The 24,734-nt window shown below is 38.7% G+C and overlaps 1 protein-coding gene and 1 long non-coding RNA gene across 4 annotated transcripts in view; one reads left to right on the forward strand and one right to left on the reverse strand.

Annotated features, from left to right (window-relative positions):
• Positions 1 to 690: 690 nt before the first annotated feature.
• LOC108708505 lies at positions 691 to 3,707 on the reverse strand. The gene is made up of 2 exons (XR_001934478.2): positions 3,617 to 3,707; positions 691 to 862 (listed from the first exon to the last, which is right to left on the reverse strand). It is a non-coding gene; the product is annotated as an uncharacterized LOC108708505 (long non-coding RNA).
• A 19,262-nt stretch (positions 3,708 to 22,969) lies between these two features.
• dach1.L (dachshund family transcription factor 1 L homeolog) overlaps positions 22,970 to 24,734 on the forward strand; it is a 211,821-nt gene continuing 210,056 nt past the window's right edge. For 2 of the 3 annotated variants that reach the window (XM_018247292.2, XM_018247293.2), the window contains exon 1: positions 22,970 to 24,269. In XM_018247292.2, coding sequence (XP_018102781.1) covers positions 23,428 to 24,269 — 842 coding nt within the window. In that variant the 5' untranslated portion in view covers positions 22,970 to 23,427. The remainder of the gene's footprint in view (positions 24,270 to 24,734) is intronic. The other variant, XM_018247291.2, reaches the window with a different exon arrangement.

Genomic DNA, 24,734 nt, shown 5'->3' on the forward strand with positions numbered 1-24,734 from the left:
AAATGTTCAGAGCATTTGCTTAACTCCTGGTTGTTACTTTCTATACAATGTTGCAAAAGTCTTAGTTTCCCAGCAAAGTCAGGTCTATTAATGAGCTGCCTTGTCTGTCATTGTATGAACAGTCTGAGCCACCAGGACAGAGACTAGAAAGGGACAGACAAACACGGCTTTCAATTGCAATACATATACAAATAACTTAAAAACCGTACACAATTTGTAATGAATGTACAGTATATTGCAAAGTGGCGGTCCCAGTCGGCCCGGATACATGGGAGTTCGACACTGCACATTAAATATAAGAGGGAGAGTTGTGCTAAAAAGCCTATGGAAAACACTTGTGTGAGGCCATTGTGTAAGTACTTTCGGGCAGGGCCCTCTTTACCTCTTTAGTATTCGTTTTCTGTTAGTTTTTCATATACAATCTGTATTTATTTTAATATATCCATTTATTGTACAGAGCTGCCATATCTTTTTACCTCTATAATATGTGTTGATCTTAATAATTATGGTTAAAACATATACCAATTCTAGGTACTGAAAGAATTTTCCTTGTGTCTTTTTTTCAGTGATTTTGCGTATTGTTTTGTTTTTCCCAATCAGCAAACAAATAATTAAAGACTTTTTTCTTCCTAACGAACAGAACTTCAAATATTGTAATGTAGATTTGCTGATATAGAACAAGCGCTGACATTTTTAAGAATGTGTTTTTACTTTCTTCCAATTAATATCAATCATCCATTGTGTTTAGTATCATGTACAGCAGACAATAACAACGTGACATGTAGAAAGGTAAACAAAGCAAAGGGATCTTCATTAAAGCTGAATATTGAAGGCAGCTCCACAGGTGGTAAAGTCAGGAATTCTATCAAATATAGAAAGGGAAATTATTTATTAACATATTACAAATTAATCAAAAAATCAAAGCACAACTATTTCTAAAGTTTCTGTACATATGCTAAAAATCAAAATCTAAAATCAAATATGTATATGACCACAAGATTTAAACCTTTTGCTTAAAGGGGTTGTTCACCTTAAATTAACCTTTAGTATGATGATTTCAATTGTTTTTAATCTTTTATTATTTGAGGTTTTTGAGTTATTTCGCTTTTTATTCAGCAGCTCTTCAGTTTGCAATTACAGCAGTTTGGTTGCTAGAGTCCAAGCGTCAGAAGAAGGCAAATAATTTAAAAACTACAAAGATGAAAACCTGAAGTGCATGCCCAAACTGTAGTGATGGGCAAATTTATTCGGCAGGCGAGAATTTGCGGCGAATTTGCGAGATTCGCCTCAGGCGAATAAATTTGTGAAACGGCCTCGAAAAATCACCGGTGTCAGAAAAAAATGAATGCCGGTGTCAAAAACTAGACGCTGGCGCCTTTTCGCAAATTTTTCACCGTTTCGCAAATTTTGCGCAAATTCGCCCATCACTACTAAACTGATTTTTAGCTGATTTTTTACAGTTATATAGGTTCAGATTCAGTCCAACCAGGCTCTTGAGGCTAAAGATAGCTCAGATTTAGCCAAATCCCAAACCGAATCCAAAATTCGGTGCATCCCAACTTCATAGGCAGGAACAGGTACAAAACGTTTATTTGATTATTTTTGTGGTGACTACAGCTAAAAATCAAGTTGTAGTGGTTGGTGGTGGAGTGAGTGACTATGGCAAACTCTTCCCTGTCCTTCATCTGTAACAATGTTACCCTGATGGTCTAGTGGCCGGTGGGGACGCCGCCGCATGTGTCCTTTTCCTCTGAGTGCTGGTTTTCCTATGGCATGCGCGGTGCGCACTTCCTGGTTTTATGCGCCAGCATGATGATGTTGGCGTGAAATTCTAAAGTATTTAAAGAGGTCTCAGTATTGAACACATGGCCCATTTTTAGGTTCTATTTGTTAGTTCCTGGGTGTTTATTCTACGTGAATCCTTCTTGATCTTCTGTTATTTGACCCTTGCCTGTTTGTCTGACTATTCTGAACTCTGTATCCTGACCCTAGCCTGCCTGATTATTCTGAACTCTCCAATCTGACAGTTGCCTCTCTGCTGACAATTCTATGCTCTCCAATCCTGTCATAGCCTGTCTGACCATTCCTTAAACTCTGCCTGCACCGACCCGGCCTGTCTGACTATTCCTACTCTGTTTGTTCTGGCCTGGCCTGCCCGTCCACTTTATATTGTCTGGCCTGTCTTCCAAGCTGTGTTGTCTTCCATCCTTGGTGAAACAATCGTGCCCCTTTGCTCATCCAGAACCTTTTGCTTTGCTCCTCTCTTAGTAAGACCTGGCAGCATCTAATTAGCTGAGGTCTCCTCCCGTGGTGAAAGGCATTTGTTAAAGGCAGAAGCAAGAGCCAAGACCAGGGAGTCTAGCATTGAAGCTGGCTTTAGGGTGCCGATCGTGACATCTTTGCACAAGTTAGGGGAAATATTTACAAAGGCCTTCTGCAATTATATTATCTATGTGCCTATCGGAGACGGGTCTTCACTCTTCCTTGTGGATATCAGTGGTTCCTTAGGAACCTCATCAATTAATATAATGTTAGCTTATAAAATTGATTATGATTAAGTGTTTGGAACATAAAACGCGTCAGGCTCTTTTTCACATTTGAACATTTGCCTGGTGGAAGTTTTGCCTTCTTGAGTGCCTGCTCCATATTGGTTTGTCGGTATGTTAGCTTATAGTTGATCAAAACAAAATGGTTTTGTTTAGTTTTACCTATTTATCAGTCTATTAACAGTCTTTATTTTTTTTTTTTTAAAAGAGTCCTTTGTATCCCCACTCAGTTACTTTTCCTCCACTACCTCTGATTTTGTTTGCTTAGCCATCTGCTCTCCAAGAATTGTGTGGTTTTGTTTTCATCTTGACTGCCATATGAAATCTACGTGAAAGCCAGTGCATAAAAAAAAAAAAAAAAAAAAAAAAATCTACGTGAAGGGATTGGTTCTTCTTTTCACTAGCTCATGGGGAATTTGGGTTCATAAATATCAGCAGTCAGTGAAGGTTCTCCCTGATTCAAGCATAGAAAGCAAATTACAAGAAGTAATTCTCTGCTTAATATGTTCCTCTGAGTCTTTTCACCAGCTGTTAAGTTTACTTAGAACTTAGGAATTCACAGTAAGAAAAATACATACCAGGCTTACTAATATGAATTCTAATGCTGAATTTTCCAATTTAATTTCCTCTTTGCCTGAGAGAAAGAAATGGTCTGAGTAAAGTCACCAATGAAAACCAATTTAATTACAACTGAAGGTACAATAAACCCTATTTAATAGCAGTTTATTTTCCTATAACTGCTCAATAAAATATATTGGCACAGATCATTTTTCACAAAGGTCCTTCAAAGCAAACTAATAAAGGTAACAACCCATTGTTTGTTCATAAAGCCTTGCAAATAACTATATTAAGACAAGGAAGGCTGTCTAGTTAAATGTTCACTAGAAACAGAAAAGGAATACATAGGTATCAAGAGTGATCATTGGTGGTCAGTGCTGAGAAATACAATTCAGGGTTTTTCTCCTTACTTCACTCTTCCTTTTCACCTTGGTTGGTTTTTGTTTTTTTTACTTTCCTGCCATGGTTTACCATATGATTGTTCATGCTATGACCTTGCTACAGCAACTTACCTCTGGGCTGCTTATTTGGATATCACCTTTCCTTGTGTGTGTTCTTCTTTTAAGGACCCTTATAATTGTTTATTAACACAAAACACTCTACTCTCACTTCCAGGAGTAAGGTCTCTTCTCTATTTAGCCTATAAGCATTATAATCACAAGTATGTCTATCTATACAGGTGGACTGCAAAGAAAAACTCTCTGTTTGTCCCTCTCACTTGAGAAGAAGCACTTCAAGGGTAATATAAGGGTAATATGATAACTATTTATAAATATATATAAGGGATCATATAATAATCTCTCTTTATTTACCAGTAGATCCTTCCAGCTGACACAAGGTCACCCATTAGAAGAAAAGAGGTTCTGTCTAAATATTCAGAAGGGTTTTTTACAGTGAGAGTTGTGAAGATGTGGAATTCTCTCCCTGAATCAGTTGTACAGGCTGATACATTAGATAGCTTTAAGAAGGGGTTGGGTGGCTTTTTAGCAAGTGAGGGAATACAGGGTTATGGAAGATAGCTCATAGTACAAGTTGATCCAGGGACTAGTCCGATTGCCATTTTGGAGTCAGGAAGGAATTTTTCCCCCTCTAAAGGCAAATTGGAGATGCTTCAAATTGAGTTTTTGCCTTCCTCTGGATTAGCAGTTAGGCAAGTTATATATAGACTTGAAAGGTTGAACTTGAAATTGAAACATAAGCCATGTTTTGGAGTTAATTGGACACACCTAGAAGTAATCTTTGTGTACTAAACATTAGGCCACCATTTGCTCCAGACTGGAAAGTAGTTTAATTGTCTTATATAGGGGTACACTTAGGCTACCCTACTTCAGGAATCTGATCGATATCACACCGTGTCCCCCAGACCGTGTCAAATTTGGTGGGTGAGCCTTTAATCTCATATGTGAGTTTCCATGCTTCCATGCTCTGATGGAGGGTGGAGAATTACCCATCCAGTGCATTGCCAGTGTTTTCTTTCTGATGAATAATAGGATACCTGACCTTAGCCTGACGTGTTTGGCAGGGATTATAGCCTCTATGACCCCCAGGAGGCAGATAATTGGTGGGAAATCTAAGTAAGATTTCCAGTGGGTAATCTAAGAAATCCACCAGGTAAGTTATGACTTGGGACCAGAAAGTAAAAATTTGTGGACATTACCAAATCAAATGGAAAAAGTTGGATGCTGGTTTCTGACACTTAGGGCGAGAGTCATCAGGGTTTCTCCCAATTTGTCTAAGTCTGATAAGAGTTACATAGAGACGGTGTATTGTCTTATATTGTTTTAGCCTATCTTTAAGTGACATGAGACAGGAATAAGCATTGTCTGTTGCCTTGTCCCAGTCATCTCGTTCAAGGCCTGGAATCTTACTAGACCACCATTCCTGTGCTGCTTGGAAGGGTTTGGTACAGTCCAGATACAATTGCGGTTTCTTCTATAAGGGAGGTGAGTTGGGGGTTGACAGTGGTAAATTGAAAGTGGAAGGCATGTCTAAGATGCAAATATTTTAAAAATGGAATATGATCTGACATCTAACATCCAGGTATTGTATGGTGTAGTAAAGTTTGTAGGTAGAGGTGCTGAGTCTTTGAGGGAGTGATAAAACATAAACCTTTAGAAGATTTAGATTGGCATTGGCAACCATTGACATGGTTTGCTTAGCCTCAGCGGGTGTTACCTTAACTTAAACCAAAGGGCACACAGATTTAGGTGAGACAAGGAAAAAACACATTGGCAGACACTTTTCAGGCAACTGGAAAGCAAAATCGCAGGAGTCTACCTTTATTAAATTGCCATGGGAATAATCTTTGTCCTATCATACCTGAAGGGGTAACTTACTTAGTGGTCTGCATTAAGTACGCAAGGTAGAAATGGTATGCATTTACTATTTATATTGATAAGTTTCATGTATCCTTTAATAAACCTGTAAAGTTAATACATGTTCCAAATCTTTAGTTTATGCAACTATTACTCATTTACTAAAAAGTGACAAAATTATTGTTGCATCTCTGTAAAATTAATTTTATATATAAACATACTGAATCATATTAAACTGTAATGACATGGAGATGGATGACTTACACTTTATTTATTTTCACATATGTTCAGAATGTAGCATGGGCCGTAATATGGAAATCATATTGGTTTAATTGAGCTGCCTTTCAAGTAACAGATAAATGTTCCTTTTTTTCTTCTTTACAAAGGAGCTTTGTAAGTCTGAAAGCATAGCTTAAGCAATGGGAAATTCATTGACACACCTGTTTATTTGAATGATTAACAAGACTAAAAGTTTCAAATTTAAATAGAATTACTTTTATATTAAGATACCCTGGCTGTGTGTACTACTGGGTAAAGTAAGATCAAAACAAGCCCTGGAGCATTTTAAAAAGCAATCAGCCAAAGTAAGAGGAAATTAAATTCTTTACTTTCCCATAGCAACACTGTCTCTATTCTTTATTTCTATTGCGAAATAGAAAATTTCAATTATGGGTATGCACAATAATAAAGCTAAAGATATAAAAGAGAATTGTTAGTGTTTCTCAATAGTTTCCGATAATGGGATACACATTTTAGCCAACCAAAATGTAAATAAAGACATCTTAAAAAGCGAATTGTTATTGAACCACTAATGAAAACATTTTTTGTTCTCATTTCTGTTAATAATAAATGAATAATGTTCCCTTTTGCCTCAGGGTGATAGTCACCAATAAGCAGGAATAAAAAAATAACATTAATGAAACATGTTTGAAGTTAAATAAACATTTAGTGCTATGTAATGTTCATTCCTCTTGATACATATTACTAGAATGTAAATATTGTACACATACACGCCAGGCATAATGTATTTTTATTCCAGCATTTTAATATATTTCTTGGGTTTTAAGTGATGCTCACAAGAGGATTATTGGTATTTATGATTCTGTTTGCACTGGATTTGAGCTTTCTGTAGTACTGTTATTGCGCCTAGAACAGGTTCCTGTAGGTTTATATGAAATAGTCTATGTGAGGGAAAATCACTTGAAAAAAATATGGAAACGATAACTTTAAAGGGATAATTCACATAAAGTGATGGGCGAATCTGTGCCAAATTGGTGAAACGCATTGAAGTCAAGGGGCGTCAAAATAATTTTGACGCGCAACAATTTTTGACGTGAGCGACAATTTTTATGCATGCAACAATTTTGTCCAAATGCATTAAAGTCAATTGCCGTCTGAATAATTTTGACGTGCAACAATTCTTATGTATGTGGCAATCTTGATGCGTGTAGCCCGAAATTTTCAATGCAGTTTCGCAAAAACATTAGTGGGTGGCGAAACGTGAACATTTGTGGGAATCCGTGCCTGTCAAATATATACGCCCATCACTATTCACATACTGTGATACAAAACATTGATGTGGGGGGCACAATAAGCAGTTGGACAGCAAAGTTATAATTTGAAATGTATACAAAAGCCTATTGAAAAAGGTTTTTACTGGATTTTGTATTTGCCTTTGGTGAATTTGCTTGCTGCAATATTCCAATTATTCCCAACTAAGCCTGGATAAATATAGGGAAGGGTATGGGAAATGACAATGTGCTCCTTAAAAGGGCAGTCTAGTGTCCTCTGCTTGTTAAGCTTTCGTTAACCCACCCATTCTCCATTAACTGATAACAAACTTCCATGTGTGTCATCCTCAAAATAACAACACAAATAAAATTCAATAAAGATGATGATTCAGGCCACATAGAAATGTCTTGCTCAGCTGCACTGTATTTTGGAGGGGCAAACAAGGGGCACTAGCTGGGCAGGGCTATTTTGTGTGGCTTGTTTCCGTTCAGCCAGTCACACTGAAGTTCCTGTGGCTAATGGAATGCTAGGCAACTAGTAAGTGCAATCCAAGCAGTCCTAAAATAAAGATGTGAAGTGGGAGAGTTTTGGCTGTGTTGCTTATACTGGTTGAGGGTGGATGCACCTTGGAAGCCAGGAGGCTGGGATTGCTAATTAAAGGGCATGTAAAGTCTAAAATAGAATAAGGCTAAAAATGCTATATTTTGTATACTAAATATAAACATGCACTTACTGCACCACAAGCCTAATCAAACAAATAATTTATGTTTTCAAAGTTGGCCACAGGGGGTCACCATCTTGTAACTTTGTTAAACATCTTTGCGAGACTAAGACTGTGCACATGCTCAGTGTGATCTGGGCTGCTTAGGGATCGTCATAAACAAAGCTGCTTGAGTTCTGCATGGCTGGGAAGTAAGGCGGGGGCTCCCCCTGCTGTTCATAAGTATGATTGTTTCCCTGCTCAGCAGTTAGGGACCATCTGAAAATTCCTATTCACAGCAATAAATGAAGGGAGAATTTCACTGCATACAGTCAAGTTTCTTATAAAAACGGTACACATTTTTTAATTACGGGATATTGGAGATAGGTTTCTTTTTCATTAAAGAAAGTAAAAATGGGATTTTGTTGCCTTTACATGCCCTTTAAGGGTTTAAAAAGATAAGAGTAATCAAAAACGTTCTCCGCACTGCCTTAGCTGTGTTGTTGAATGCATCAAATCCTATATACAGCTATCCCGACATACACTGATAAATTCAAAAATGAGGAGAGCACTCAAAAATAGCAAAAAAATGCTGTGGTTACATTTATTCAAGGCCACTACACGACATGTTTTGAGTCCTTAAACCCTTTATCAAGTGTGGTTGATAAAGGGTTTAAGGACCCGAAACATGTCGTGTAGTGGCCTTGAATAAATGTAACCACAGCATATTTTTGCTATTTTTGAGTGCTCTCCTCATTTTTGAATTTATCGGTTAAAAAATATACTTGTAAAGGGTAAAAATAAAATGATACTAAATAATTACTGGTAAACTTAACCAAACCATCTGTTTGGGTAGTGTCCCAGTAGAAGTGGTGGTGAAAATGTGCCCTAAAGACCAGTGGAGGTGACAAGGTCCCTATCTGCTTCCCATAGTAATCAATGGGAAACTCTGTGACAGGGAAACCTTTCAAAAACACGGGAGCATTTTGGGTGATTAAAGTCACATTAAAAAAGTTCTATTGTTTGACAGACTGCTTACATAATCGAAAAGAAAAACTAGTAACCATATAACAATATGGTATAATTCTAAGAGTTTCAGAAAATGTGGAAGTGGGGTGCTAAAGAGAACCACAGAAGAAACTTTTCATGCACTATTTCTGTTGTCTTTAGTTCACTGCTATATAGGTTGGAACACTTGAAAGTGTCTTGTTGTTGCTGTAATTTTGGTTTACATGCATATATCCACTCAGTCATCTGCACTGCATTATTTCCTTTCCATTACAGGAGAAAATTGAGATCATTCAATATGATATTGTCATCGACGGATCTCGAATCAGTTTGACATTTCTTTCAGTCCTATCTTAATCACTCACTACAGTTTTGTAAAATGTATAATGACTTGGATGAACAAGATGCACATGAAACCATGACAACAGTGTCATGAACTATTTTGTGGACTAAGTTATGCTAATATACACTAACACATTCTATGCAAAATGCATAAATTCCAAACAAACATTCTGTATCAAACTCCACTGAGGTTGCATACAGTCAATTAAAACAATATCTCTGTTACAGCATTAATATAATTGGCCTTACCAATACTTGGTTTGACTCAATATACTTGAGAATGAGAACATTGTTAGCCATTAATAAAACAACAAAGTCACCGGACACCCACATAAAATGTTGGCTTAGTACAATAAAATAATGATTATCCTGACCAAAAGTTTAATGTAATTTCCCCATTTAAATTTATGTTCCAAAACGGTTTAGTAATTTATGAGAAGCTTCTATGATTAATACTTATGGTAAGGGTTAGGTTTGGAGTTTAGGATTTGAGTGATTGAGGATTTGAGAAATTAAAATTGTACTTGCTTTAAAGGAGAACTAAAGCTTACGTAGGCTAGAAATGTTGTACTTTATGTTTGGGGCTTCTTTACCAGCCCAAGGCAACCACAGCCCTTTAGCAGTAAAGATCTATGTCTCCAATGATGCCCCAGTTGCTCAATATCTTCTTTTCTGCTGATTCACTGCACATGCTCTGTGCTGCTGTCACTTACTGAGCTTAGGGACCCACTCACAATATACAGTACATATAGAATAGAAATGTCACAATATAAGGCTGATTAGTAATTAATACAGTTAATTACTATATGGCAGCTAAGAAACCAGTACAACTAACATCAGAACTTATTAATCAGCCCTGTAGCATCAGCGTATATTACAGTGTAGCATCAGCTTATATTACAGACTAACCTCATTTTCTGCTTGATAATTTGCAACAACCCCTAAACTTAGATGCTTAGAGCACACTGAGCATGTGAGTGTTGCAGATGGTGACCCACTGATGGTGACCCACTGTGACAAGTTTGATGTTCTCGATCATTGTTGCTATTGAGAAGCTGAAACTTTATGTTGGTTCAATAAATTCACATCACATTTTAAGACATATTCATTTTTAAGGTTTAGTTCTCTTTTAAATCTCAGCTTTTGACCAGTTTATTTCAAGAAATATTTTTTTTCTACCATTTCAAACACATCCCAATTTCTCCACTGTTTACAACCTACCTACAGAACACTGTTCTCAATCGCCACCCACCCAAATCACCATGAGGAAATCTTGTAGCATCCGGGAAAAATATGAGGCAGATGCAGAATCATTGATTAATGTACAGATTTACTCTGTTTTGGACATCACAGACCTTTTTTCATATGTGTATGTGTACAGAATGTTTGAATAGATCTTGCAGGCCAAACCTCCCTCTATTAAAGAAAGATACCAAATAGGGGAATCAGGCAGGAATGAAGGGTATTTCATGTATAGGTTTACTATGTTATGGGATGGAAAGTTATAGCAGTTTTTCAATTGGTATTTATTTTTTTATAACTTTTTAATTATTTGCCTTCTTATTCTGACACTTTCTAACTTTCAAATGGGGGCACAGTAGCTAAAAATGCTATTGTTCTGTGAGGCTACAGCTTTATTATTGTTATTTTTTATTACTTATCTTTCTAATGAGGCCTATTCATATTCCAGTTTCTCATTCACACTACTGCCTGGTCACTATGGAAATTTGGACAGTAGCAACCAGATAGCTACTGAAATTCCAAACTGGGGAGCTGCTGAACACAAATATAGATAATTAAAAAAAAACACAAAAAAATGAAAGAACCGTATGCAAATTTTCTCGAAAAATCACACCATACTCTACATCATACCAAAAGTTAATGTAAATGTGAACAACCCCTTTAAGGAAAAAGGGAAACACCCACAGGATTTTGCTTCTTGTGAAACAAAAAATGTAGTTTACAATCACAACTGCTCTTCTGGTCTGACATACATAGGACAAACTCAAACAGATGCATCAAAGAACAGAAGCTAAAATGATACTTTAATATCCAGACACTTCAATTCTTGGCCTTTGTCAAATTCATTTTAAAAGGTTTGTAATTGAGAAGATACAGTTGGCAATACGACTCCACAACAAGTTTTTCCTTAAATATGTTGGTGCTCATGTTGCAATTTTTTTTATGGTTGTTTCCCCTAGAACACAATTTTATAAATCTGCCCCTATATGTGAGATGGGGGTGAGTAACAATGGGGAAAGGTAGTTTCTATGTGGTTCCTTTAAATAATCTTATACACATAGTCAAGTATACATTTGAAAGAGGACATGTGAGGCCAAAACATGATGAGTTGACTAGAGAATGATTTAGGCATCACAGATTTTAATCTCAGGTGATTTAAAATGCCTCTCAAATCAGTGTGATCTGTTCTCAAAAAAAAGGCCAGACTTGGTCTATCGTGTCTCTATAACTAACACCCCAGTTCCTTCTACTGCTAGCCTATAAATTCTGGAACATCTTGTCTTATATTGCAAATTCACCCATAATCTGCTGCACCCTATGCAATCTGATTTTCAATTTGCATGCTCTGCAAGTACACCCTTATCTGAAGTTGCAAATGATATCTAGATTGCCAAGGTCAAAGCATATTTTCTATTATCATCCTCCTGGATGCATTTTAATGTTGCTGATCATTCCCTTCTAATGCAAATTCTCTATTCCCTTGATATCCACAATCAAGCTCCATTCTGGTTCTTGCCATTTTAGCAGACCCTTCCTTGTCATTTATGGTTACAAATCCATTTTTCCCAGTACAAGTTAGCATGGCGGTGCCTCGAGGTTCTGTGCTCAGCTCTCTGGATTCTTTCTAATCATTCTCATCCTTTCATGTGACTTTAAATACCTTTTGTATGCAAAGGAGATGACTATATATATTTACACCCACCACCCCTAAACCCTGAAAATCAGATCCAGATCTCTACCTCCTAACCATCAGTTCCTGTATAAATCACCATCTGAAACTGAACCTAACAAAACAACAGAACTGATCTTCTTATCACCCAAATCTGTCCAAATTTGCAATACAGCAAATATAAGTGCTCTTTAAGCAGCTACTAAAACACTTATCCATGACCTTATCCTGTTATGCCTTGAATAATACAATCTACTGCTAACTATCTCAAATTTTGCTGCTAGAATCGTATTGCTCACACCTAGGAGAGATCCTGCTCCTCCACATTTAGAATCTTTATTATGGATCCCAGCAAGTAATGTATAACTTATAAAATGCCTCTCTTAACTCACTCATTCACTCTTCCACATCTCACTACATCTTTTCACTTGTGCATCTATATCAGGGATCCCCAACCTTTTTTACTCATGAGCCACATTCAAATGTAAAAAGAGTTGGGGAGCAATAAAGGCATGAAAAAGTCCATTGGGGTGCTGAATAAGTGTTGTGATTGGATTGGCTATTTGGTAGCCCCTATATGGTCTGGCAGTCTACGCGAGGCTCTACTTGGCACTATACTTTTATACAATCAAAACTTGCCTCCAAACCTGGAATTCAAAAATAAGCCCCTGCTTTGAGGCCACTGGGAGCAACATCCAAGGGGTTGGAGAGCAACATGTTGCTCACAAGCTACTGGTTGGGGATCACCGATCTATATAGTCCTAGTCATATTTGTTTCTCCGTCAATTCTTGCTTTTTCACTCTTCCCTCTGCCATCACCCACCTTAAGGGCAGTGGCTGATGGGGAAAATGCCTCTCTATTGGAAATAACTAAAATTGCTGGTGGCATGAACAACATATTGCTAAGTCGTCCGAAGTTGATAACTTCAGATGATTTAACAATATGTTGATCAAATTGCCAGTGATTTCCTTGCTGTTCCTTCCAGAATCCCATATTAGAATTTCTCCATTAAAAAGTCTCCCTCAACCTCTGCAAAGCTAAACTTAAATTATCCCTGTTAGAACCCTAGCACAGTATCTGATTTAGTCTTGGTATGTATTGCCATTTTTATTTTGCCCCATCCAAAGTTAATGTCTGCACTTATTACCATCTTACTTATATTAATAAATGACTCACCTATTTAAACTGTACGTCCTACAAGGTCTTTTTTCCTGTAATTTATCATGTGACACTGTATCTTTGTCATTTTAAATATTTATATGTTTTTATCGTTGTTTTTTATTCAGAATGGATTGTTTGGATGCAATCCTCCATAAAGAGATGTCAGTTAATTATTTTTTTTTTTATCCATATGCATCCTTATCCCAGAGAGATACAGTATCTTTCACTTTAGCAAGTTTTTTCTCTACATGGTACTTGACAGATGAGCTGTTTTATAGAAACCAGCTGGTCAGAATTCCATCACAAAGGACCCCAGTGTATGGTTTTTGTATACCCAACTTACTGGTCTTGGAGAGCTTGGGGAATATATACAGCACATTTTGCAGGCAGGTTCTTAATTTTGATACATTCTGACTTCCTATTACAGGTATGGGACCTGCGGTTTTCCAGATTAGGGATCTTTCCATGATTTGGATCTCCATACCTTAAGTCTGCTAAAAAAAAACATTTAAAAATCAATTAACCGCAATAGGATAGTTTGCCTTCAGTAAGGATTATTTATATTTTAGTTATGATTAAGTATGAACTACTGTTTCATTATTACAGAGAAAAAGAGAAGCATTTAAAAAAATGTAATTATCTGATTAAAATGGTGCCTTTGGGAGATGGCCTTTCCATAATTCAGATCTTTCTGGATAATGGGTTTCTGGATCATGGATCCCATACCTGTATTATATAAATATTTCACTATTCCTTATTTTATTATTATGGCAGATAATGGGGTTCGAATTTGTCTGTTTTTTTATTTATTTTGATCAATTTACTCTTGTTAGTTTTTAGGAAGGGCTTTAAAAATACGCATACATATATATTTTAATCTTCTAATGTGGAAAAAAACAGCAGCATAAAAACTGTAGGTAAAAATGTAATGGGACTATTAAAAATTATGCGTATTTGTGATATGACAATATCCGTTTACTCACCTTAAAATGATCATTTATGTTTTAGCCACTGATATTATATTATAGTCCACTGGATCCATAGATAAAATAATGTATATTATAACACCCAATTCACCAAAAATATAAGGATATAAGAGGTGACTTCAAAATTTTGTGACCTATTTTAAAAGACGTGGCCTTAGATTCCTGCCTTTATAAGGTCTTTAAGCAGATGGTGATTTCTAATATCTTTATATAGTAGGTGAGTTTAATGATCATAATACACTGCACAATAAAGTTACAAAATCCCTTTTCCATTGTGTTTCTTCCTTGTCTCTCTACATGCAATTTTGTCACTAGGAGTCATTTCCTAATGACAGTACCACCTCTTCTGGTGATAGGCAATAAAATGCCATGATGAGTAACGGTTTAAAGAATTAGAACAAAAATTGCAGTGGAACAAACAAAAAGCCAAAAAAAAGCAGCCATATACATTCATAATTCATATTTAACAAATTATGTAAATAGACAATAACGTGTAATTAAATGTTTGTTTTATTAGCATGGGTAATATGCATAGTTTCAACAGTGATCAGAATAATGAAACTTACATTTTTTTTATAGTTACAATAGCAATTACACAAAAAAGAGGGAGTGGGAAGTGGGAAGTTTGGAGATGTACTGCTACTCTCCTGTAGAGGGCATGCTAACCATGTCACAATACTGAGTGACAGAGCAAATGGGTTGTTATTGTTAGAGGAAAACATCAGATTAATAGCAGATTTGTTTATTTTAGTTTATGTTTGAAGCCAGTAAGTTTCTTGATTCTCTGCTCAGTAAATGACAGCTCAGGCAGACTGGAGGTTCCAAGACACAGATGTAGCCGAATTGCTTAATGACCTCATTTGCATATGACAATAAACCATGGCCTAACTGCCACCTATGTTGTTTGCAGTGGGGAAAATCGAAACTCAGGGTCTTCCTTCATGCTGCTCTAATAGAAACACAATTATACATTTTACTAAAGGTTACACTGGTTTTAATTAATAAATAATCTATAAATAAATAGATACATAAATAATAATCTATAAACTATGGATTCAAGGCATTGCAAATAAGCGAATATTATTGCATAATCAAACCATGCTCACTCTTAAGTAATGAGGGGAAGGTCAATAAAGAATTCAGCAGATCTGCAGTCGATTGTTGGATCAATGCAATGCATTGTTTTGTTGTGTTTATAAAATGCATTAACCAGATCAGCGGATAAATAAGTATTCCTAAAGGGGTTGTTCGCCTCTAAATTAACTTTTAGTATGATGTAAAAAGTGATATTCTGAGTAAATTCGCAATTCATTTTCATTTTTATTATTTGTAGTGTTTGTGTAATTTAGCGTTTTTTTAATCAGCAGCTCTCTGGCGTACCATTTCAGCAATCTGGTTGCTAGGGTCCAAATTTCCCTAGCACCCATACATTGATTTGGATAAGAAACTGGAATATGAATTGGAGAGGGTCTGAATCGAAAGATCAGTAATAAAAAAAACAATAAATGGGTAGCTTTACAGAGCATTCATTTTTTAGATGGGGTCAGTGATTCCCATTTAAACGCTGGAAAGAGTCAGAAGAAGAAGGCAAATAAATCAAAAACTTATTTAAAAAAAATAAATGAAGACCAATTGAAAAGTTGCTTAGAATTAGCCATTCTGGAACATACTAAAAGTTAACATAATGGTGAACCACCCCTTTAATGGGCATAGAATGTATGCCTTTCAAAGTGAAAGTCTGATATGGGGGTCATTTATACAACTGATTGCAATGAGCAAAGTGCAAAAAAAGGCCACCATCAGCCATTTTTTGCACTTTGTGTTCTGCTGTTTACAGTTTGCTGCAAGCCTGTGTTTGGATCACAGGCAACTGAGTCTAGCCTCTGAATAGAACTCTATCTGCATTAGGCAGCACTCTATCCAGGAGAGGCAGGGGAGGGGGGAGGCACTTAAGCATCCCCCACCCTATATCATAAAGAACTCCAAGTTAAGGAGTAACAGAAGGTGCAGGATGCAATGGGCCCTATATTTACCACCTGCCCTTTGTTAAGTAGTAATGGGGTTATGTGCGCACGAGTGGGCCCCTCTGAAGTTACAGCACTGGCCTGCACCCCTGATGCTGCTCTCTAAACTAAACACCTGTAACCTATATGGGTCATTTAGGAAACCCTGTAGTGTAAGTGAGCACTAAGGGTTGCACCCCTTAGCAATCTAGCACTTGTGTCCTGGCGATCCTTAAATGTCCCAATACGGTATCTGTTTTCACCTCTTGAATCGGTTATGCATTTTTCACTTAGGGACTTTTGTATCTAATCTTTATGTTTGATGTATACGCACTTTTATTGTACAGTGCTGTGGAATAAGCTGCCTCTTTATATATCCATATTATTAAAAATAATAATGATAGTCAAAATATCATAAAAAAAATGCCAAACCTAAAGTCTACACTTAAGTAAACATCTACCTGGTTGCTATCCATTACTGTACCTAGGCAAACATGTTCCTTATAATACATATGGGGTAATAATTGCAAGAGAGAAAAATTTGGCAACTTCATTGCACTTCCCAGCAGTTTAACTACCAGGGACCGGGATCCCCCGCAAACAAAAAACTTCGGAGGGCCCAGGCCTGGCATGCTGAAGTTTTTGTGTCAGTGAAGCAGAAGATGCCAGAAGTAGGAAATGCCATACAATTTGGCATATAGTATATGGTAGTTATGCCAGTGGCACTATTTAAAAAAGTTTTAAAAATTCAGACTAAGGGGATTAATCTCATGATCTGTGATTCACATGTGCTGGAGGGAATCATTGATGTTTATAAGAAGTAGCCAAGGGCTAGTCATTTACTAAAAGGAACAGTAACAGCAAAATAAATAAAAGTCTTTTAAAGTAATGAAAATATAATGTATTGTGGTGCTGCATTAGTAAAACAGGAGTGCTTGCATCAGAAGCTCTACAATAGTTTATATAAATGAGCTGCTGTGTGGCTATGGGGGCAGCCATTCAAAGCTGAAAAAGGAGAAAAGGCACAGGTTACACAGCAGATACCAGATAATCTATATACGTAGTATATAATGGGATTCTTTAGAACTTATCTATCTACTGTGTATCCTGTGCTTAAATGGCTTCCCCCAATTGCTACACAGCAACTTGTTTATATAAACTATAGCTGTGCTTCTGAAGCAAACACACCAGTTTTACCAGTGCAGAGCAACACTATGATATTGTCATTCCTTGTCACTGTCATTCCTAAAACTCTTTCATTTTTTGGTGTTACTGTTCCTTTAAAACGGAAAATTATGAGATTCTCTCCTACATGTAACACCCATCTGAATTGTTTTCCTTGCAAAACAAGTCAATTGGTCTGTTCTTGCACTTAAAGGGAAAGTCAGCCCCAAAACAAAAATTTGTCTAATAAAAGAAAACATAATTCTAAGCAGCTTTCCAATATACAAGTATTAAAAACGCAGTGCTTTTAAAGTTGTTTGTAAAATCAATGGCTATTGAAAGCAGCATTCACTTAACTCCTGGTTTTTACTTTTTAAACAATGTTGCAAAAGTCTTGGTTCCCCAGCAAAGACAAGTCTGTTAATCAGTTGCCTTGTCTTACATTGTATCAACAGTCTGAACCACCAGGGCAGAGAATAGAAAGGGACAGCCAAACACTGCTTTCAATAGCAATACATATACAAATATCTTAAACACCATACACAATTTGTAATGAATGTATATTGCAAAGTTACTTAGAATTATTTTTTTCTTTTATTTGGCAAAAAAAAAAAAAATGTTTGGGTTAACATTTCCTTTAAAGGAACAGTAACATCAGATTGCAAGTATTTATTTCATAAGCCTGTTAGAAAGAATATACCGTATGTCTGAGATAGGATTAAGACTGGCAAAGCATTCACTATTTTTTTATTGGCACACACACTTCTGTTTATCAATTGGGCATTTCTGATCATTTCAGTTGCCATAACACCATTGGCCAGTACATGATGTGTCAGCAGATAAAGAAATAAAGAAACATATAAGTGTATGGCCACTCATATGGTATCTGCCTGTTCGACCCATGGGATATATTGATCAAACTGCACAAAATGCCCTTCTGACCCTAAAGTAACTTATGCTACAATAAAAACTTTCTCTCCGGACTCTCTTTGAGAACTATAATATAAACTGTTAAAGAATCGAATTCTCATATTGAATCAACATCTATTATAGCTTTAGCAGTCCTGCATTGTAATGTTCTGACAGTTATGTGACCAGCTCTAATGTATTTCTGTATTTTTAGACAAAGTACAAAAGTGTGCAAAAATGAAATGAGATTTATAAAGCAAGGAAACATTACAGGAAAGTTTAACAATCTCAAAGCAAGGAACACGGACCTGCTGCGACTTTAAAATAATCGCACCATGGTGTGAACTTCAGATCTTAACAATACAATTAACTTTGTGCATTTCTTGAGTGGTTTGAGTTAGAGAGCGGGTATCAGCTTTCATGAATACATTACTTATTGCTTTCAAAAAGCATTTGGTCACATACCATTTTGCTCAGGGAAACAGCAATGCCTCTGCATTCCAACTGCTTTTCCCAGGATATGTAAAGACAGGAGACTAATGGGGAGACATGCAGTGTTCAGAGGGAGAGCGTTACAATGCTTAAAACACAGCAAATGTGCCCATTGTATAGAATTACCTTACCTATATATACATCCATCCCATAAGCTAGCAGTCATTTTTAAAAAACTAAGGATTTGTACAAAAACCCACCCTAAGCAATGCAATAATACATTCCTAATGGCTTGCCCTGAACTGCCACTCACACCAGGCTGGACCCATGCAATAAAGGCAAAGCTATTTCCAGCAGGGTCTCTGCACCTATTAACATTCCCTCTTGTTAACTTGAGAGCTGGAAAGGGCAGAACTCCACTGTATGTACAACAAATGAAAGCAGCAGTTAAACATTTATCAGTCTGCATGCACAATGCCAAGACATGGACTAAATGTTTCATGCAGATCACTGGATTTCACTATTGATTTAATGTTTGTTTGTTTGCAGTATTTCTGCCACAGTCTCATTGCTATCACTTAGCAGCAATCTTTGCAAGTCGTTTTGCTCAGCAATCTGAAATCGTTTTTTTTGTTTAGAACAGAAGTACATTTTTTTTGTCTCCATGCAATTCATTATTTCCAAACGACAGATTTCATTACCTGAATATTTATACCAAAAACGTCAAGCTGAGATTATTCCTCAGCCATTGGTGCCATGCTGCCCGTATAAATTTTAATATTTCTCAAATAAAAGCTCTGCAAAATATTGCACTGACTGCTGTAATGCAAACAGGCTAAATAAATAAGCAAAGCATTGGAAAGGAACGATCCCAAACTGGCAGAAATTGCACGGTAATTACATTTTTATTTGATCCCACCAAGGCCCCCTAACTGTAAAGCAAAAGGCAATTTTATGTATTTTTCTGTTTGTTTTGCTATCTGCGGGAGCTGCAAATGAACAACGTTGCTAGTTTGCCTTTATTGTTGAGCCCGGGGAGTGAGAGATTGCTGTGCAAACATTACAGCACTAATGCCTGCAGTTGCTACTCTGGGTATAAATTATTGATCAGCCGGATTATTGCTCTTTCTGCTTAATGGATACAAATATCTGCTTGAGCAACTTTTATGACCTGTTGATAGATGAATTAAGACACGTTGCGCTGGAAACAAGCGAGGATTGGCAAAAGTAACAATTAAATAATAAGCGCTGGGTTTTTGCTATTAAAGATAATCGTGCCGGTGGGGTCGGAGGCGAGTCGCGTTTCCCTAGTTTGGAACAGGACGTTTTAACCCAATCACCCAATGAAAACGCTGGCAGAAATGCAGCATCATTGACAAAAAACAGCCTTGTCTGTCCAACTCCTATATAATAACTTTCCGTAAATGCGCTGCGTCTGGTCTGGTGAAACACAAAAGCGCACTTTACGCAGACAACTGGTTTCCACATGGAGACTGCCTTTTGCTCTTACAGCAGAGATCTAAGGGAATAGCTAACGTCATAATGGCACATCCAATGGCCCCTTGTGCTAATTGATCCTGTGGCCAGTGACCTTACATAATGCGTGGTCCGAACGATAGAAAAGAAGCCACTGTTGGGGGCCTTAGAAAACTGGCAGTTGGTGGACGCGCCTGTGCACTTGCAGTGGAATGCAGGGGTTCACTCTGTTAGAAGATAACATGGGACTGTCATCGTTGCCTGGAGTCTTTTTCTTGGCTTTCATGTCCATGTGCTCAACCCCATTCCCACACAGCTGGACACATGACTTTTGCCATTAGGTGGCACCAACTGCAACTCTCCCACCATCATCCTGTTTTACAGTGAGCTCTGTTCTGCTGCCATCACCCTTTGCTTTGTGTCTATTTGCATTTGGTACATTTGGTTAAAGGGATACGGTCATGGGAAAAATGTTTATTTTCAAAGTAATTAACAAATAATAATAATAAATAATAATTTTCAGTTAATAGTGCTGCTCCAGCAGAATTCTGCACTGAAATCTGTTTCTCAAAAGAGCAAACAGATTTTGTTATATTCAATTTTGAAATCTGACATGGGGCTAGACATATTGTCAATTTCCCAGCTGCCTCCAGTCATGTGACTTGTGCTCTGATAAACTTCAATCACTCTTTACTGCTGTACTGCAAGTCGGAGTGATATCACCCCTCCCCCCCAGCAGCCTAACAACAGAACAATGGGAAGGTAACGAGATAACAGCTCCTAACACAAGATAACAGCTCCCTTTTAGATCTAAGGGCTAGTCCACACGGGGAGATAGCCCTGCGTTTGCGGTCGCGGCGACAAAGCGCCGCGCCAGTCGCCGCGACCGGCGCAGGCGACAGTTTTGTATGGGCGCCTATGTAAAAACGCCTGTGCTAACCACACGAGGCGATGCGCTTTTCAACAGTCGCCTGAAAAAGCCTGGCGAGGCATTTTCAGGCGACTGTTGAAAAGCGCATCGCCTCGTGTGGTTAGCACAGGCGTTTTTACATAGGCGCCCATACAAAACTGTCGCCTGCGCCGGTCGCGGCGACTGGCGCGGCGCTTTGTCGCCGCGACCGCAAACGCAAGGCTATCTCCCCGTGTGGAATAGCCCTAAGAACAGCACTCAATAGTAAAAACCAAGTCCCACTGAGACTGATTCAGTTACATTAAGTAGGAGAAATAACAGCCTGCCAGAAAGTAATTCCATCCTAAAGTGCAGGCACAAGTCACATGAATGGGGGCAGCTGGGAAACTGACAAAATATCTAGCCTCATGTCAGATTTCAAAATTGAATATAAAAAAATATGTTTGCTCTTTTGAGAAATTGATTTCAGTGCAGAATTCTGCTGGAGCAGCACTATTAACTGATGTGTTTTGGAAAAAACTATGTTTTTCCATGACAGTATCCCTTTAAATTACATCATCAATGTTAATTAAAAGGATTATAACCTTTATTTTGCTCCTGACTTTATTAATTTGGCAACAGACCCTGCAACCACCAATGAGAGATGAAATCCCATATTGTTATTAAAGCACAATAGAATATTATTCCTGGCTAGTACAGTGTATAGGGTTGCAACATATGTAGCATAGCTGGCTGCTCAGATAAATCTGATTTATTTTTACAAACTCCCCCCCCCCGCAGGAAATAATATTGTGAAGGCAACCAATTGTTCCACATTTACCTTCCATTTATGTACACGGTCCATAAGAAGAAAATCTAAACATTATCTGTTTTCCATGTAAGCAGGAATCCAATATGATGGTGTAAATAAGATAACAGGTATTTACACAGAGTGTGAGGGATGTTATTTATGGCAGGCGGTGTATCAGGGCTAGCAGAGGGATACAAATACTTAAACATAGTGGCGTCCAATAAATATAGAGAGGAAATTAAAGGCTCCTTAATTAGTTCGGCAATTAAGCATTCTTGGTCGCATTTTAATCAGCACAGGCCTTATCAAAGGACAAACAGAGCGATTTGCAAAGCCTTTGAATTTTAAACAGGCTTATTGATTTCAGCACAATAAGTCATCGCCTGACACAAGAAGGAAATTCAAATAGTTACAATTTGCAGCCACAGCTACTGTAAATTTCAGAGAAAAATGGCCTCCCTCTACAATGTGACAAGCTTACAAAATATGGCCCTGCTTACTAGTCAATTAGGCAAGGGGAGCACTAGAGAACAGGACTGGCAACATAGATCTGCTGCAGTGGTGCAAAAAAAAGAGCTTCTCAATGCTGGGCAAATGAAAGAACAAGTGTGTCTTTGCACCACTGAATTAAATCCTCTGGATATTCTGAAGTCCCAGGCAGGGGAACTTTGACAAATATTAAGCCAGGCTAGTGCAGGTTCTATCAATAAACAGCAGTAGGGAATGTGATCTCCGAAGCTGACCAACTTGTATCCCTCCAGCTGCTGCTGAACTGTAACACCCAGGCTGGGAGAAGTCATTTAAAGACAGCTGGAGGCTCAATTCAAAACGACATTAGAATTATCTCTGGCAGCTGATTGGTTAAGTAATTTCTAAGCGATCAGGTCGCACGAGGTGTAGCTCCATCTCATAGATCTGATACTGCGTATACAAGTAGTTTCTGTACTAAATCAGCATATACATTCCCTCAATTATGCCACATACATAGTACTTTGTACATTTGTTCAAGTCCTGCTTGTTTTGTTTTGGAAAATCCAATAAAAACATTTAAACGACATGAGTGTCTTTAACAACTCTGACAAGTTCTATTGAGAGCCTTCTTCTGGCAGAGGCACCAGTGTTTATAACTGTAAGTCATAAAGGTAAGTGGTGCCCGGCAATTCCCCAGCAGGAGGCTCTGGAGAGGTAAGAGGAGGGCTCGGACATCCCATTCAAGCGCACACAGAACTCTTATTACTATAAGGTTTCCCAGGCGAGTGCGGGCGCTTGTTCTACCTCATGCTGCCGGCCAGATAAAAGGTAGTTCTATCTATGAAGGTGCCCGTTATGGTGCCGATACTCAGGACTCCCGCGGCACAGGACTGGCTGCAACTAGAGAGGGAGCTTGTGGGCTGAGCTCCTCCCCCCTCAGCGCACCGTGTGACAAGAAGAAGTAGTCTAGTAACGAGCAGCCCGCGCTGCCTGTCATTCTGTGTTGTGTGTCTGTGCGATTCTGCTGCCGCCCCCTCTCCTCCAACTCTCAACTTTCCGCTAATCCTGGGAGGGCGCCAGTAACGTGCTGCAATCAGTGGGGCACTCTGGGGTCCCTGCTCCCCCCTTATACCCCTCAGTCAGTACGTTAGAGATTGCTTGGACTTGTTGTTTATTTGTGTAACTTTGCCGGGAGCCGCACAGTAAGATCGGGGAGGCAGTCGTATGCGACCATGGCTGTGCCAGCCGCTTTGATCCCCCCGACTCAGCTGATGACTCCTCAGGCAGCGATCTCTTCCTCTGCCTCTTCCTCGTCCCCCTCTACCAACTCGTCTTCTTCGGCCACTAATTCTCCGTCGCCTTCAGTCGCACCTTCCTCGTCCGGGCAGAGCCTGTACCGACCAGAGTCCATCGCTGCTCCCATAGTCACTCCCAGCAGCCTCAGCAACCTCAGCAACCTCAGCAGCCCGGCTCCCAACCTCACTACCAGCAGCAGCAGCAGCAGCCAAGGGACAGGGGCAGCGCCGGGGACCGGGGGAGGAGGAGGCGGCAGCAATGGGATCCTGAGCAACTGCAGCAGCCCGAGCTTGACCACTTCCAACAGCAGCAGCAGCCACCATAATAATAATAATAATCATAATAACCCTATTATCCCAGGCAGCTCCCCGGCCACATCCACCAGCACAACATCCACCAACAGCAGCAGCATTGCCCCCATCTCCAACCTGCCTGGAAAACCCGTCTACTCCACTCCTTCCCCCGTGGAGAACATCCCCCAGAACAATGAGTGCAGGATGGTGGAGCTAAGAGGGGCCAAGGTGGCTTCATTCACAGTAGAGAGTTGTGAACTCATCTGCCTCCCCCAAGCTTTTGATCTTTTTTTGAAGCATTTAGTAGGGGGGCTGCACACAGTCTACACCAAACTCAAGAGGCTGGAGATCACCCCTGTGGTGTGTAATGTGGAGCAGGTGCGGATCTTGAGGGGCTTGGGGGCCATTCAGCCTGGGGTCAACCGCTGTAAACTCATTTCCAGGAAGGATTTTGAGACCTTGTACAATGACTGCACCAATGCCAGGTGAGTACCCCCTGCACCTGCTCACACCTGTCACTCAATGGGAGGGGGGGTCTTTAGAAGCCAAACCTTAGAAACACTGCTGGATGAGCTGTTAACATGTTTGCAAAGCTTCTGCTTCCACCAAACATCTCTATACTCATTAACAGTGTTATACTGCCCCACAGCAGGGCAGTCACAGATATGGGAAGAATATTGTTGCTTTGTCATTCGATCATGTGCAATGTGCTGCTGCAACGTGCCATTGTCTGATCTTCTCAATATTACCTGTTCCTGTGACATAAACTAGTCAGTGACACTTTGTTGATGTGGGTCCATGTAGCAGCAGGTGCAGTCTGTGTCTCATCCTAGAATGCCCAGTATGTACTAAAGTTCAGTTCTTAGAAGCACTAAGAGGGGGGTGTGTCACTGGAAGAGTTCATTTATCCTCTGCCATGTGCTACTGACTATTCCTAAAAACTTTTCTAC

The sequence above is a fragment of the Xenopus laevis genome, chromosome 2L (genome assembly GCF_017654675.1).
Source record: "Xenopus laevis strain J_2021 chromosome 2L, Xenopus_laevis_v10.1, whole genome shotgun sequence".
NCBI classification, from domain to species: Eukaryota; Metazoa; Chordata; class Amphibia; order Anura; family Pipidae; genus Xenopus; species Xenopus laevis.